This window comes from Callithrix jacchus, chromosome 7, assembly GCF_049354715.1.
Source record: "Callithrix jacchus isolate 240 chromosome 7, calJac240_pri, whole genome shotgun sequence".
NCBI lineage: Eukaryota > Metazoa > Chordata > Mammalia > Primates > Cebidae > Callithrix > Callithrix jacchus.
Genome location: NC_133508.1, coordinates 56,629,897 through 56,643,968, shown reverse-complemented (window position 1 = coordinate 56,643,968; position 14,072 = coordinate 56,629,897). Strand labels below are relative to the sequence as shown.

The following is a 14,072-nucleotide window of genomic DNA, read 5'->3' as shown; positions in this document are numbered from 1 at the left end:
GAGATGTGACCATGGGAGCAGAGGTTGGAGTGATTGGAGGGAGGGGCCACAAGCCAAGGAAAGCAGGCTGGGAAAAGCAAGAAAACAGATTCCCTCCTTGCTAACACTGTGATTTTAGAATATCTGGCCTTCAGAGCTGTAAGATACTACATTTGAATTGCCAGCCGGGTGTGGTGACTCCTGCCTCAGCCTCCCAAATTGCTGTAATTACAGGCACCCACCACCATGCCCAGCTAATTTTTGTATTTTTAGTAGAGATGGAGTTTCACCATGTTGGCCAGGCTGGTCTGGATCTCCTGGCTTCAAGGGATCCACCCACCTCAGCATCCCAGAGTGCTGGGATTACAGGTGTGAGCCACCGTGCCTGGCCTCCCCTCACTTTTTTTTCCGGTGTAGTGTTTGTTTTTCGTTTTGTTTCTTAGTTGGGACCCTGTGACATATTATCAAGTCAATCTTCTATCCATTAAAAAATTTGTTTCACCGTATAAGTATTTATTTTCCCTTTTTTCTTTATGTGTAATATCCAAACAGAACGGTCTCTTTTTTTCTTCTTATTATTATTGAGATGGGGTCTTGCTATGTTGCCCAGGCTAGTCTCGAGCTCCTGGGCTCAAGCGATCCTCCCGCCTCAGCTTCCCAAGTAGCTGGGATTATAGGCACACACCAGCACTTAGCCATAAAGTCTTCCGGCTAAGAATTTATCTTTGAAAGTTGTTACATACTTTCCTTGGGAATCATTTTTTATGGCCCATGATTTTCAGCTGGATGGGTGTGGTTAGTTTCTGTAACTAATTTCCTGATGTTGGAAATCTCCACGTTGTTTCCAGGTTCATGTTATAAATACAGCAGTAGTGCCTTTATTTACTTAATATCATCTACATTTATGGTTTTCTTTTAGGATTAGAATTCCAGAAATGGAATTCCTGGGGCAAAGGGAATGTATTTTTTTTTAAAGTTTTTGATACATATTATCCAGTTGCCCTCTAGAAAGTTTACACCAATGCACACTTCCACCAGCAGTGTCTTTAAGCACCCATTTTTATCGTCTCCTTCACAGCTCTGAAATTTTAAAAACTAATCTTTGCTCATTTGACTGATGAGACATACCACCTTCCTTTTTTTTTTTTTTTTTTTTCGGAGACAGAGTCTCGCTCTGTCACGAGGCGCCAGGCTGGTGTGCAGTGGCACGATCCTGGCTCACTGCAAACTCTGCCTCCCAGGTTCAAGCAATTCTCCTGCTTCAGCCTCCTGAGTAGCTGGGACTGCAGGTGCGTGCCACCACGCCCAGCTAATTTTGTGTTTTTTTAGTAGAGATGGGGTTTCACCATGTTAGCCAGGATGGTCTCGATCTCTTGACCTTATGATCTGCCTGCCTCAGCCCCCCACAGTGCTGGGATTACAGGTGTGAACCACCACACCCAACCCCACCTTGCTTTTGCTGATATTTTGATAGTTGTGTAATATTTTGTCTAGGCAGCTGTGTCATTTTTTTCATTGACTGGCTCCAATGGGTTTGTGCATTTAGGATGTTTCCAGTGTTGGGGTTTTATCAGTTACACTGCTGACATCACTATGCTTAAAACCTGAACTGGGCTGAGCATGGTGGCTCACGCCTGTAATCCCAACACTTTGGGAGGCTGAGGCAGGTGGATCAACTGAGGTCAGGAGTTTGAGACCAGCCTAACCAACATGGTGAAACCCGATCTCTACTAAAAAATACAAAATTAGCCAGGTGTGGTAGCACATGCCTGTAATCCCAGCTACATGGGAGACTGAGGCAGGAGAATCGCTTGAACCCAGGAGGCGGAGGTTGCAGTGAGCCAAGATTGCGCCATTGCACTCCAGCCTGGGCAACAAGAGCGAAACTCCATCTCAAAAAAAAAAAAAAAAAAAGAAACCTATACTGATTCTTTCCTGGTGTTTTCTGTCTTTCGAGGGCACTATGATGCCCGGGCCCGAGTCCTCGTTTGCCACATGACCTCCCTGCTCCAGGCGCCTTTGGAGGAGCTGGATGTCCTAGAAGAGACATTCCTGGAGAGCCTGAAGGAAATCAAAGAGGAGGAATCTGAGTAAGAAAGTCCCAAGACACCCATCAGTATCCAAGGATTTCCACTTAAGTACACTTTGCAGATAACAGAGTCCTCTTCTCCTTTTAAGAGATGGTGCAGTGAGGTGGGAGGAACCGTGGACAGAGTCACAGCTGTAGCCCTGACTCACTATGTGGCCTTAGCCAGCCACTTGCCCTCTCTGGGCCTCTGACCTCATTTGCAAGAAGAAAAGATGAAATGGGCCGGCCACGGTGGCTTACGCCTGTAACCCCAGCACTTTGGGAGGCCAAGGTGGGTGGATCACTTGAGGTCAGGAATTCGAGACCAGCCTGGCCAACATGATGAAACCCCAACTAAAATACAAAAAATACAAAATACTAAAAATACAGAAATTAGCGAAGCATGGTGGTGTGCACCTGTAGTCCCAGCTACTTGGGAGGCTGAGGCAGGAGAATTGCTTGAACCTGGGAGGCGGATGTTGCAGTGAACCAAGATTGTGCCACTGCAAAATGGTATGGGTGACAGAGTGAGACTCCATCTCAGAAAAAAAAAAAAAAAGGAAAGATGGCCAGGTGCGGTGGTCCATGCCTGTAATCCTAGCACTTTGGGAGACCGAGGCAGGCAGATCACCTGAGGTCAGGAGTTCAAGACCAGCCTGGCCGACTGGTGAAACCCCGTCTCTACTAAAATGCAAAAATTAGCTGGGCATGATGGCGGGTGCCTGTAATCACAGCTACTTGGGAGAATCACTCGAACCTGAGAGACCGTGGTTGCAGTGAGCCGAGATCCTACCACTGCACTCCAGCTTGGGCAACTGAGCGAGACTCTATCTAAAAAGAAAAAGGGCCAGGCGCGGTGGCTCAAGCCTGTAATCCCAGCACTTTGGGAGGCCGAGGCAGGTGGATCACAAGGTCAAGAGATCGAGACCATCCTGGTCAACATGGTGAAACCCCGTCTCTACTAAAAATACAAAAAATTAGCTGGGCATGGTGGCACGTGCCTGTAATCCCAGCTACTCAGGAGGCTGAGGCAAGAGAATTGCCTGAACCCAGGAGACGGAGGTTGCGGTGAGCCGAGATCGCGACATTGCACTCCAGCCTGGGTAACAAGAGTGAAACTCCATCTCAAAAAAAAAAGAAGGAAATGAATGATTGCTAAGGGCCTTGAATCTGTGACTTTAACATCCTGGGGCCCTGACACCCTGTTCCACCTTAGGCTCTTGTAACACCTGGTCCATGGGCACAATTGACCTGGATTCAATTCCTGTCTCTGATGCCCGTCCACTGTTTGACATTGGGTGGGTGGCCTTGCTTTTCCAAGCTACAACATTCTTATCTGTGAAACAGAAATAAGGGTAGTGCCCTCCCAGGGTCATGGGGAGAATGAATGTCTGCACATTGTAAAATGCATAGCCCAGGGCTGACACACAGCAAGTGCTCGGTAAACATGAGTCCTCTCCTTCCCCGGCGTGTCCCAGAGCCATCAGTTGTAGAGTTGCTTTGCTGTCTCTATATGGTCAAGAGTGTGTAGAAGGAAATAATCCTGGTAATTTGGCCAGAGCTCAGCTCTTTGCAGAACACCTCACACAGGATCTAATCCCAGAGCAATAAATCAATTTCAGTCACAGCCTAATCATAAATTCCTGGTAGCAGGCACGTCTCCCAGCTCTGGGTTTTGTTTTCAGCTGCTGTGGTGTACTTTGACCAGCCAGGTTACACCAGTTCAGCTCACCTGGGAACTTAATCCTAAAGCAAATTGAGACCCAGAGTTACCCTTATGCTAGAGTTTGTGAAGCAAAGGAAAGGGTTATTTCTTTGAGAAAGGAGGAAACTTGGTTTGTTGAAATAACCTGTTAATGTACTGGCCTTGACTCCCAGAGTTGTGTCAGTATAGAAATACCTGGATCCATGCCAATTACCATAATCACGAGGGCTTCTTAGGTTCTTTGGATATGTCAGAAATGTACAGGCTCTTATATGCCTTGAAATTTAGACACCTCTCAGTTATTATTTGGAAATCTTATTATCAGAGAGAAACATATTACCCAGAGCAATTTGTTCTGATAATACCAGTCATGCCAGGTCGGGGAAGATATAAACAAGAAGGTTTAACACAGGCCAGTTCTGCCACTCAGCAGCCGCACGAGCTTGGCCATTTAACTTCTCTGAGCTTCAACTTCCTCACCTGCAAAGTGGGGATAAGAGTAGCACCCTCCTCACAGGGTTCTTGAGGGGCCCAAATGATTTCATATATATGTAAAGTGTTTCCTGGGACAGAATAACTAGTCCATAAACATTATTTGCTGTTGTTAACAATACTGTTCTAATTGTGTCATTATAGACCCTTTTATAGATGATTATAGGCCCTATTATAGTCCATGTATAGATCCTTTCCCCAGAAAAAGGTTTCACAGATATAATTTTTTATGTTAATTAACACATTATTGTTAATTGTTTTTGGAGACCTCTTGGATTCTGTGGTCTCTGGAAAGATCTGAGACCCAGGGAAGGCATAGCAACTGTTCAGCCAGGAGACCTGGCTCTGTTTGATTCTGCTTTCTGTATGGCCTTGGGCACATGGCTTTCCCTCCCTGGACACCAGCACCCATTTACTTTTTTTTTACATAAACAATTAGGGGATTGAATGCTATGTAGATTTCTTTTAACTGTAAGGTTTTGTGTCTCTGGGAGGTGAGCTTATCACTGGGCACACCAAGGCGACGGTTTGCAGCTCGGGTCTAGAGTATGACGTACCTCCCCTCTGCTCCTGGCTCTCCGTCTGAGCCCTAAGGCCACCCGGCTTCTCTCACTTGTTTAGAGACTTCACTTCTCCTCTCTGTCCCTTATTTATGTCTCACATGAGGATAATGGTGGTATCACCATCATAGAGTTGTTGAGAGGATTAAATTACTGAACACATATCAAACCTGGGACCCGTGCTTGGCACATAATAGATTCTCAGCAGTTATGAGCAAATGAGCTGCTGGAGTTGATACTGCTCACATAGGCCCAGCATGGTGGCTCACACCTGTAATCCCAGCACTTTGGGAGGCCGAGGCAGATGGATCACCTGAGGTCAGGAATTCCAGACCAGCCTGAACAACATGGTGAAACCCCATCTCTACTAAAAATACAAAAATTAGCTGGGCATGATGGCAGGTGCCTATAATCCCAGCTACTTGGGAGGCTGAGGGAGGAGAATCGCTTGAACCCAGGAGGCAGAGGTTACAGTGAGCCAAGATCACAACATTGCACTCCAGCCTGGGCAACAAGAATGAAACTCTGTCTAAAAATAATTAAAATGAAAATTAAAAATAAAAAAAGATATCACTCATATCATAAGAACGTTGGCAGCATCAGATTTTTCTTGAATGCCTACTAGATGCAGACGCAAAAGGCTGTCTCATTCGATCCTCATAACAGCCCCCCACGTGTTTCACACATTAAGAAATAAAGTCAGAGAGGTGGCATAACTCAGCCAAGGTCACACAGCTGACCAGCAGCATCTGATTCAACCACCATGTCCACTCTGAATGGCCCTCACTGTGTCCTTCAAGGCTTGGCTGACAGAGGCAGAGTTTCTCCTTAATTCTGAAGAAAACAGGAAAGATACTTATTTTATGGGGCCATCCAGGCTTTTACTAGGAAAGTGTCTATAGATCTCTCAGTGATAAGCTCTCTCTATCTGTCAACATGAAAAAGTGATTTAAAAACAGAAGGTGATGGCAAAGATAAGGACAGGAAACACCCTTTCATGGGAGATAAGATGGCAGAGAGTAAGACAGATCTGTGGATCTATTTGATGGGCATTGCGGGTGTCTTGCTCTTCAGGAAGTCTCTGGCTTCAGCCTGAGATTGGCCCAAATCTGTATGTGGTTTCAGCCTTTGTCTTTGGGCAGCGGACATGGAAATGGCAACTCAGGTTGGCTTCTGCCTTTTCAGCATGGCCGTGATTGTATGACGGTGTGGGGTGCCATCGTGTCTAATCAGCGAGCAGTCGGTGATGAGAGCAAGGCTGTCATTCAGATTTAGTGTTCTCTGAGTTTTCACTTCCAAGGAAAAGGAAGGAAGCATTGTAAATCTGACTCAGTGCAAACATCTCCCTTTCACTTTCAGTGTTGAGATTCAGACAATTGAAGTAATTGCAAGAGTGAAGTGCTGCAGTATTGAATGATGCCTGGGAAAGCTATTTTATGTACAAAACAATTATTTAAAATATGCAAATACTGAAATTATCAGGGAAATAGATTGGCCATTCAGCTGAACATTAGGAGAGGGCCTTAGCCAAGTAACTTTAGGGAAAATATCTTCTTTTCCAATCCACAAATGCTTATAAACTTTTCTGGAGGGAGATGGGGAGACAGAGTCTTACTCTTGTCACCCAGACTGGAGTGCAGTGGCACAGTCACACTCACTGCAGCCTCAAACTCATGGGCTTCAGCCTTCCAAGTAGTGTGGACTACAGGTGTGCACCACTATGTCCAGCTAATTTTTTTATTTTTGTAGGGACAGGATTTTGTCCTATTGCCCAGGCTGGTCTGAAACTCCTAGGCTCAAGGGATCCTCCCACCTCAGCCTCCCAAAGTGCTAGGATAACAGGCATGAGCCACCATGCCCAGTCTAGGTATTTTTATTTAGTTAACATGTCCATTCTGTACCTCTCTGATTTTCAGAGATGTAGACAGTGAGTTGGGGAGTATATCACTGGAGCAAGGTGGTCACCTTCAATCCTGTTGGAATAATTAGGCTCTTTACAAGAAAGATTTCCTGAGTGCCCTCTAGTTTCCAAGCCCAGGGCCAGCTGCTGAGGGTGGGGAATTGGAAATGGCTTGGTCTGTGCTCTGAGAACTTAGCTCAGCAAATTTCAAACTTGAGTTACAGCAGAATCCCTGGAGAAGGAGCTTATTACCAATATAGAATCTTAGTCCTTATACCCAGAGATTCTGCTGTGTTTTTAACAGGTACCCTCTCGTGATTCTAGTGCCCACCCTCTGAAAATCACTGGTGTAGAATTCCAGGACAATGTGGCACAGAGGTTCAGGGGGCCCAGAGGCAGGGCATCTCAGCAACCTTGGGTTTTTGGACAGTCTTCCTGGAGGATGTGTCCCACCTCAGCTGACTCCTGAAGGTTGAGTAATGTTGAACTTGTCTCAGGAAGGTGGGAAGGTCCTTATTGGCCAGGAGCCAGAAGGTGGCTGGAGGCAGCTCAGTATTTCCCAAGGGTGATGCGTAAGTGAGTGAATGATGAGAATTGAAGCTAGACGGGGAGACAGGGGTCAGGACACAGAGGGTGTGAGTGTCACACTGGGGAGAGGTGACAGTGTCCTGAAGACAGCCAGGTGGGCAAGGAGGTAAGAGGAGAGGAAGGCAAGTAGTCATGATTATATTTTTCTATTAATATGTGGTGCCATCCCATCATCCATGCATGGGTCATTTGATATTTATGTTTCCTAAGCGAGAAAAATCAAGACTCAGAAAAATTAGATGACCCAGCAAGTTCATGGCAGAGCTGAGTTCAAACACCTCTTCCCCAAATGTCCAGACTACTTCCAGGCCATGTTTGTCGAATCAAGATGCCGCTGACTCAGCGCCACGCTGCTTGCCTAGTTGCACGTTCTCATCGTATATCGTCAGCAACTTGAATTTTTTCTTCGGCCTTGAACTCTGCTGAAAATCAGTAAACTCCAGCCTTCCACTTTGAACTGAATTAAGAGTTATCAATTATGGGTCAAGGCAATTAAGGGTCAAAGTATATCCCTAGCCTGTGTTTAGGAGGGAATTATTACAATAATAATGAAAAGAGTGATAATAGCAATAAACATATTAAATACTTACAGGATGCTAGTCACTGTGTCTCAGTGTCTCTGTCCATTTAGCCCTCACAATACCCCTGGCAATTCAGTACTATTGTTATCCCCATTTGTTGGTTGAGGAAACTCAGATATGACAAGTAATTTGTGCATAGTCACAAAGTTATTAAATGGTTCTGTCCATGGCAGGGATAGATTAGGTTTTGCTGCCATAACAAGTGACCTCCAAATAAGTCTCAGCAGCTTACAGGATTAAAGGCATATTTCTTGTTCGTACTGCGTGTCCATTGCAGATTGGCTGAATTCACATTGTGGCTGGATTCACATCAATGTGGCTTAAATTCACATTGTCTTGGTTCTGGGTCCCAGGCTGACAGAGTGACACCATCTAGATCATTGCTGGTCTCAGGGCAGAAAGAAAGAAGATGAGTCACCTTCCTGCACTGGTTTTAAAAATTCTGCCAGCTGTCCAGGCACTGCGGCTCACACCTGTACTCCCAGCACTTTGGGAGTCTGAGGCAGATGGATCACTTGAGCCCAGGAGTTTGAGACCAGCCTGGGCAGCATGGCAAAACCCCATCTCTACAGAAAATACAAAAATTAGCCAAGCACGTTGGCATGTATCTATAGTCCCAGCTACTTGGGAGGCTGAGACAGGAGGATCACTTGAACCTGAGAGGTGGAGGTTGCAGTGACCAAAGATCCCTCCATGGTATTCAAGTCTGGGTGACAGAGCCAGACCTTGTCTCAAAAAAAGAAAGAAAAAAGATTCTGCCAGAAGTAACACATATCACCTCCACCTACATTTTATTGGCTAAAGCTGGTCATATGACCACTCAGTTTGACAGGGCAGGCACGCATAATCTTTATGTAGAAAGGGATAACTGAATATGTGGTGAATGGTGATACAGCTACCACAACAGCAGAGCTGGGATGCATGCCTGCATCCACAGAGCCTGAATCCTGACATTAGAACCCTCAATCTTGGCCAGGCACAATTGCTCACACCTGTAATCCCAGCACTTTGGGAGGCCAAGGCCTGATCACCTGAGGTCGGGAGTTCGAGACCAGCCTGACCAACATGGAGAAACCCCACCTCTACTAAAAATACAAAATTAGCCAGGCATAGTGGCACATGCCTGTAATACCAGCTATGCAGGAGGCTGAGGCAGGAGAATCACGAATCTGGGAGGCAGAGGTTGTGGTGAGCCAAGATCACACCACTGCACTCCAGCCTGGGCAACAAGAGTGAAACTCCATCTTAAAAAGAGAGAGAGAGAGAGAATCCTCAATCTTGATGGCCCTCGTGCCTCCCACTGTGCTAGATGCACATGGTTCAGCCTCATCCCGCACCACTGATGACATGAATTTCAATCGTGGAAAACCAGCATCCATCATGTGCACAGAGATTTTTACTATTGGTTTCTGCTTCCGTGTAATGCAGTGACTGAGAAGCACTGGGCTTTACACCCAGGAGATGCTTAGGAAAAAAGTCTGTTGAGGTGAGCTGTCAGGGAACCAAAAAGCACAGTAGGTCCCCAGATGCCCAGCTCAAGTCCCATTTCATTTTTTAATTTAATTTTATTTTATTTCATTATTTTTGAGACAGTCTCACTCTGTTGCCCAAGCTGGAGTACAGTGGCACAATCTCAGCTCACTGTAACCTCTGCCTCCTGGATTCAAGTAATTTTCCTGCCTCAGCCTCCCGAGTAGCTGGGATACAAGTGCATGACCCCACACCTAATTTTTGTGTTTTTGGTAGAGACAGGGTTTCACCATAGTGGCCAGGCTGGTCTCAAACTCCTGACCTCAGGTGATCTGCCTGTCTTGGCCTCCCAAAGTGTTGAGTTACAGGCGCAAGCCACCACCGTACCTGGCCAAATCCCATTTCTTTAAGATGACTGGAGAAGGAGCTATTTCTTGATAAAATGTATGGACCACGAGGAGGGAGATGGGAAGGAAACAGGTACTGGTTGAGCACACACATTTTTCTGCTCCCGGAGATGCAAAAGCACAGCACACCATCCGTTCTCAATAAAATGTTATTGATTGAATGAACGAAAAGGAATGAATTTAATCCTTACAAACCAACAACTTTATGAGGTAAAAAATAGTATCTGCCTTTTCAGAAAAGAGGAAACTGAGACTTGGGGAGGCGCAGTATCATGTGACATCATCCCTGGTCACACTAAGCACTTGCAGTGTACCCATGGCTGTGCTAAATGCTTACAGATACTCTATTACTGGATTCCCACAGTCCCTGGGGAGGTGGTGACTGTTATCCCTTAATTTATCTATAATACAGGCACTATAACCATACTGCTTCTTAGGATAGGATAAACCCTGTGAAGTGCAAAGCCCAGTGGCTGAGATATAAGAAGCCCTCAGTAAAGATTAACGATTTTATTCTTTGATTATCACCATGCTTTGCTATCACTCCGCACTGAGTTGTGGTTCAGACTCCAACCTCAGTTCAGAGTTCCAACTTAATAACCTGTATGTCCCACCCTCAGCAAAGGGGCCAAGGGCTGAATGTCGAGTAAGAAAATTGGGCTTCATGACTCTTGAGTGCTCACAACAGCAGTTCTCAGGGTTCATCTGACCCCAGTTCACTCTAAACGTTTTCCTTTTGCTAGATTTTCTAGCATTTAAATTCCAAGTCTGAATAAGTCTAGCTATTGCTCCGAGGCCAAGGTGTCCCATCTTCACAATGATGATTCTGAAGGAAACTGGTTTCCAAATGTCCTGGAGGGAGGTGGGATCAGATGGCAGGGTGGGGAGGAAAGGAGGGGAGGAGGGAGGTGATGGAGTCCGTGATTCTGTTCTGTGCTTCTTCTGGGTCCATCTGCTTAAAGATCTTTTTTGTGCTTCTCTTGCTATTATTATTTTTTGTCTTTTTATTATTCAAATTGCAACCCTGTTAGGATGGATCCATTGGGTAAGTAGCACCTCCCATTTACTGAGATTCCCCAGCTGGGTTTTAGAAAGTTTTCGGCTTTCAGTGGGCTCAGGGTGACTTTGGTGCCTTACTCTGAGTGGCAGAATACCTACCCAGCATTGGCCTCTGTTTGAGGGTTGGTGTGGTGGGGATGTCTTAAGGGATCCTGGGCACAGCTGGCCCTAAAGACCAGCCTTTTCTCCCTCAGAATGGCCGAGGCATCCCGGAAAAAGAAAGAAAACCGGAGGAAATGGAAGCGTTATCTCCTGATAGGCCTGGCGACTGTCGGAGGCGGAACGGTGATTGGTGAGTCCAGGTGGAGATTGTGGCATGGGTCTGGGTTTTGCAGACAGAGCAGTGATGCCGGACTGTGGGTGAGAGTAGAGAGCACAGGGGCTCAGCTGGGAGGTGGCCCCTGGCATGTGGTGGGTGCCAGTGAGTAGTCAGTGTGCTCCTCCGCACTGTCAGGAGCTTCCATGCCAGGCAGTTGGTAGCTGAAGGGTAAGAACTCATCCAGCCACATTTTTACTCCCACTTGAAACTGCTGCTTTTCCCACAGGTGTGACCGGAGGTCTAGCTGCACCCCTTGTTGCCGCTGGAGCAGCAACGATTATTGGCAGCGCCGGGGCAGCAGCTCTGGGCTCAGCAGCTGGCATAGCCATCATGACTTCACTCTTCGGTGCAGCTGGAGCTGGCCTGACGGGTAAGGTTCAAAAGGAATGATGGCTTCAGAGGAATTTTCAGCCAGGATGGCCCAGTTCCTAAAAGGACATGCCTGGATTCTCACCAGCAGTGGCTCCCTGAGACACAGAGACGTGGCTTTTCTCACTCTGGGTCCCAGCCTTCCTTAGAGCTCGTGTGGGTCAGGGTAAGGGCCAAGTTTGAGAAGCTGTACTTTTCCCCATGCACCTTATGTGTACTTCCCTGAAAAAAGGTCTAATTGAACCTGCTTCCACCATCCAGGAGTATCCATGCTTGGGCTTCCTTGTGTTTAGAGAGAACATGGCTACCTTTCCCTGACCAGCATCACCTGGTTGGAGTTTTTCCAAGTGATATGTGTTAGCAGCAGCCCCTCTCCCACTCCCCACCACCCCTTCACACACAGACATTCCTGTTCAACTCCCCAAGAGAAGTGTTGCTTCCCTGATGAGACTCTTGGTCCATTCGATTCACTCTTACTAAGTGGAGCGTGTTCTACTCTTGGTCCGTTTGATTTGCTCTTAAGTGGAGCATGTTCTACCCCTGCAATGTGGGGGCAGGAGAAAAGAAACAGAACCAGGATAGAGCGATGGGTAAGAGCCTGGGCTCTGATGTCAAAAGCAGCTCTACCACTTGGGGGCTGGCCAGCCTCGGCAGCTTCTTGCTTTCATCTGTAATCAGGGACAATAACAGAACCTACCTTAATGAGTTCAAATACAAAATGTGTTTTTCCAGGGGTAGGGCACACAGATGGCGCTTACTGTATGCGTGTGTGAGCACAGACAGCCACCCTGATGTTCCCTGGGGCCCCAGTCACCTCCATTCTCTTTCTCGGATCTGGGTCTTTAGGATACAAGATGAAGAAGCGAGTGGGAGCCATTGAAGAGTTCACGTTCCTGCCTCTGACAGAGGGCAGGCAGCTGCACATCACCATTGCCATCACCGGGTGGCTCGCATCTGGCAAATACCGTGAGTACCAGGAGGACCAGAGTGGAAGAGGGTGGGCAGTGGTGGGCTAGGCCAGACCCCAGGCTAAGTTTTTGGCTGTGCATGTCTCCAGTGAGCAGGTATAGGGAGCCCCATTTTGAAGAGGAAGAAACTGAGGCTCAGAGAGGTGAGGCGACTTCATCTCGCATCTATTTACCTGCCCATCATCTCTCCATCCATCTTTCCACCTACCCAATCACTCACCCACCTGTCCATCTACCCACCCATCCATCCACTCTTCTTCCTATCCACCCATATGCCCACCCACCTGTTCATCCATCTAGCCACCTATTTATCCACCCTTCTATCTATCCATCCATCCATCTACTCCTCTACCTATCTGCCCATCCTCCCACCCATCTGTCCACCTACCCATCAACCCATCCATTCATCCACACTTCTACCTATCCATATACCCACCCATCCATTCATCTATGCACCCTTCTACCTATCCAGCCATCCACCCACCCACCTGTCCACTCACTCATCAACCCATCCATCCATCCATACATCCACACTTCTACCTATCTGTCCATCTACCCACCCATCCATTCATCCATCCACCCTTCTACCTTTCTACCCATCCGCCCACCCACCTGTCCACCCACCCGTCAACCCATCCATCCATCCACACTCCTACCTGTCTGTCCATCCATCCACCCTTCTACCTATCCACCCATCTGCCCACCCACTTGTCCACCCACCCATCAACCCATCTATTCATCCACACATCTACCTAACTATCCATCTATGCATCCATTCATCCATCCACCCTTCTACCTCTCAACCCATCTGCCCACTCACTTGTCCACCCATCTATTCATCCACCATCAACCCATGTATTCATCCACCATCAACCCACTATTCATCCACACATCTACCTAACTATCCATCTACCCATCCATTCATCCATCCACCCTTCTACCTATCCACCCATCCACCCACCCACTTGTCCACCCACCCATCAACCCATCCATTCATCCATACCTCTACCTAACTATCCATCCACCAACCTATCCATCCATCCACCCTTCTACCTATCCACCCATCTGCCCACCCACCTGTCCACCCACCCATCAACCCATCCACCATCCACACTCCTATCTATCCATCCACCCACCCATCCATTCATCTATCTACCCTTCTGCCTATCCATCCATCAGCCCACCCAGCTGTCCACCCACCCATCAACCCATCCACCATCCACACTCCTCCCTATCTGTCCATCCACCCACCCGTCCATTCATCTATCCACCCTTCTAGCTATCCAACCATCTGCCCACCCACCTGTCCACCCACCCATCAACCCATCCATTCATCTACACTCTTACCTATCTGTCCATCTACCCACCCACCCATTTGTCCATCCACCCTTCTACCTGTTCACCCATCCACCCACCCACCTGTCCACCTATCCTTCCACCCTTCTACCTATGTATCCATCCACCCACCCATCCATTTATCTACCCACCCTTCTACCTATCTACCCATCCACCCACCTACCCATCCACCCACTCATCCTTTCACCCTTCTGTCAATCCATCCATCTACTCTTCTACCTATCCACCTATTGCCCCCAACCTGTCTACCC

The 14,072-nt window shown here is 47.3% G+C and overlaps 1 protein-coding gene across 8 annotated transcripts in view; it reads left to right on the top strand.

Moving 5' to 3' along the window:
- Positions 1-14,072, top strand: part of TMCO4 (transmembrane and coiled-coil domains 4) — a 111,820-nt gene that overhangs the window by 34,023 nt on the left and 63,725 nt on the right. For 6 of the 8 annotated variants that reach the window (XM_035307980.3, XM_035307982.3, XM_078330607.1 and 3 more), the window contains 4 exons: positions 1,937-2,069; positions 11,004-11,101; positions 11,355-11,498; positions 12,344-12,463. In XM_035307980.3, coding sequence (XP_035163871.3) covers positions 1,937-2,069; positions 11,004-11,101; positions 11,355-11,498; positions 12,344-12,463 — 495 coding nt within the window. The remainder of the gene's footprint in view (positions 1-1,936; positions 2,070-11,003; positions 11,102-11,354; positions 11,499-12,343; positions 12,464-14,072) is intronic. The other 2 variants (XM_078330610.1, XM_078330611.1) reach the window with 1 other exon arrangement.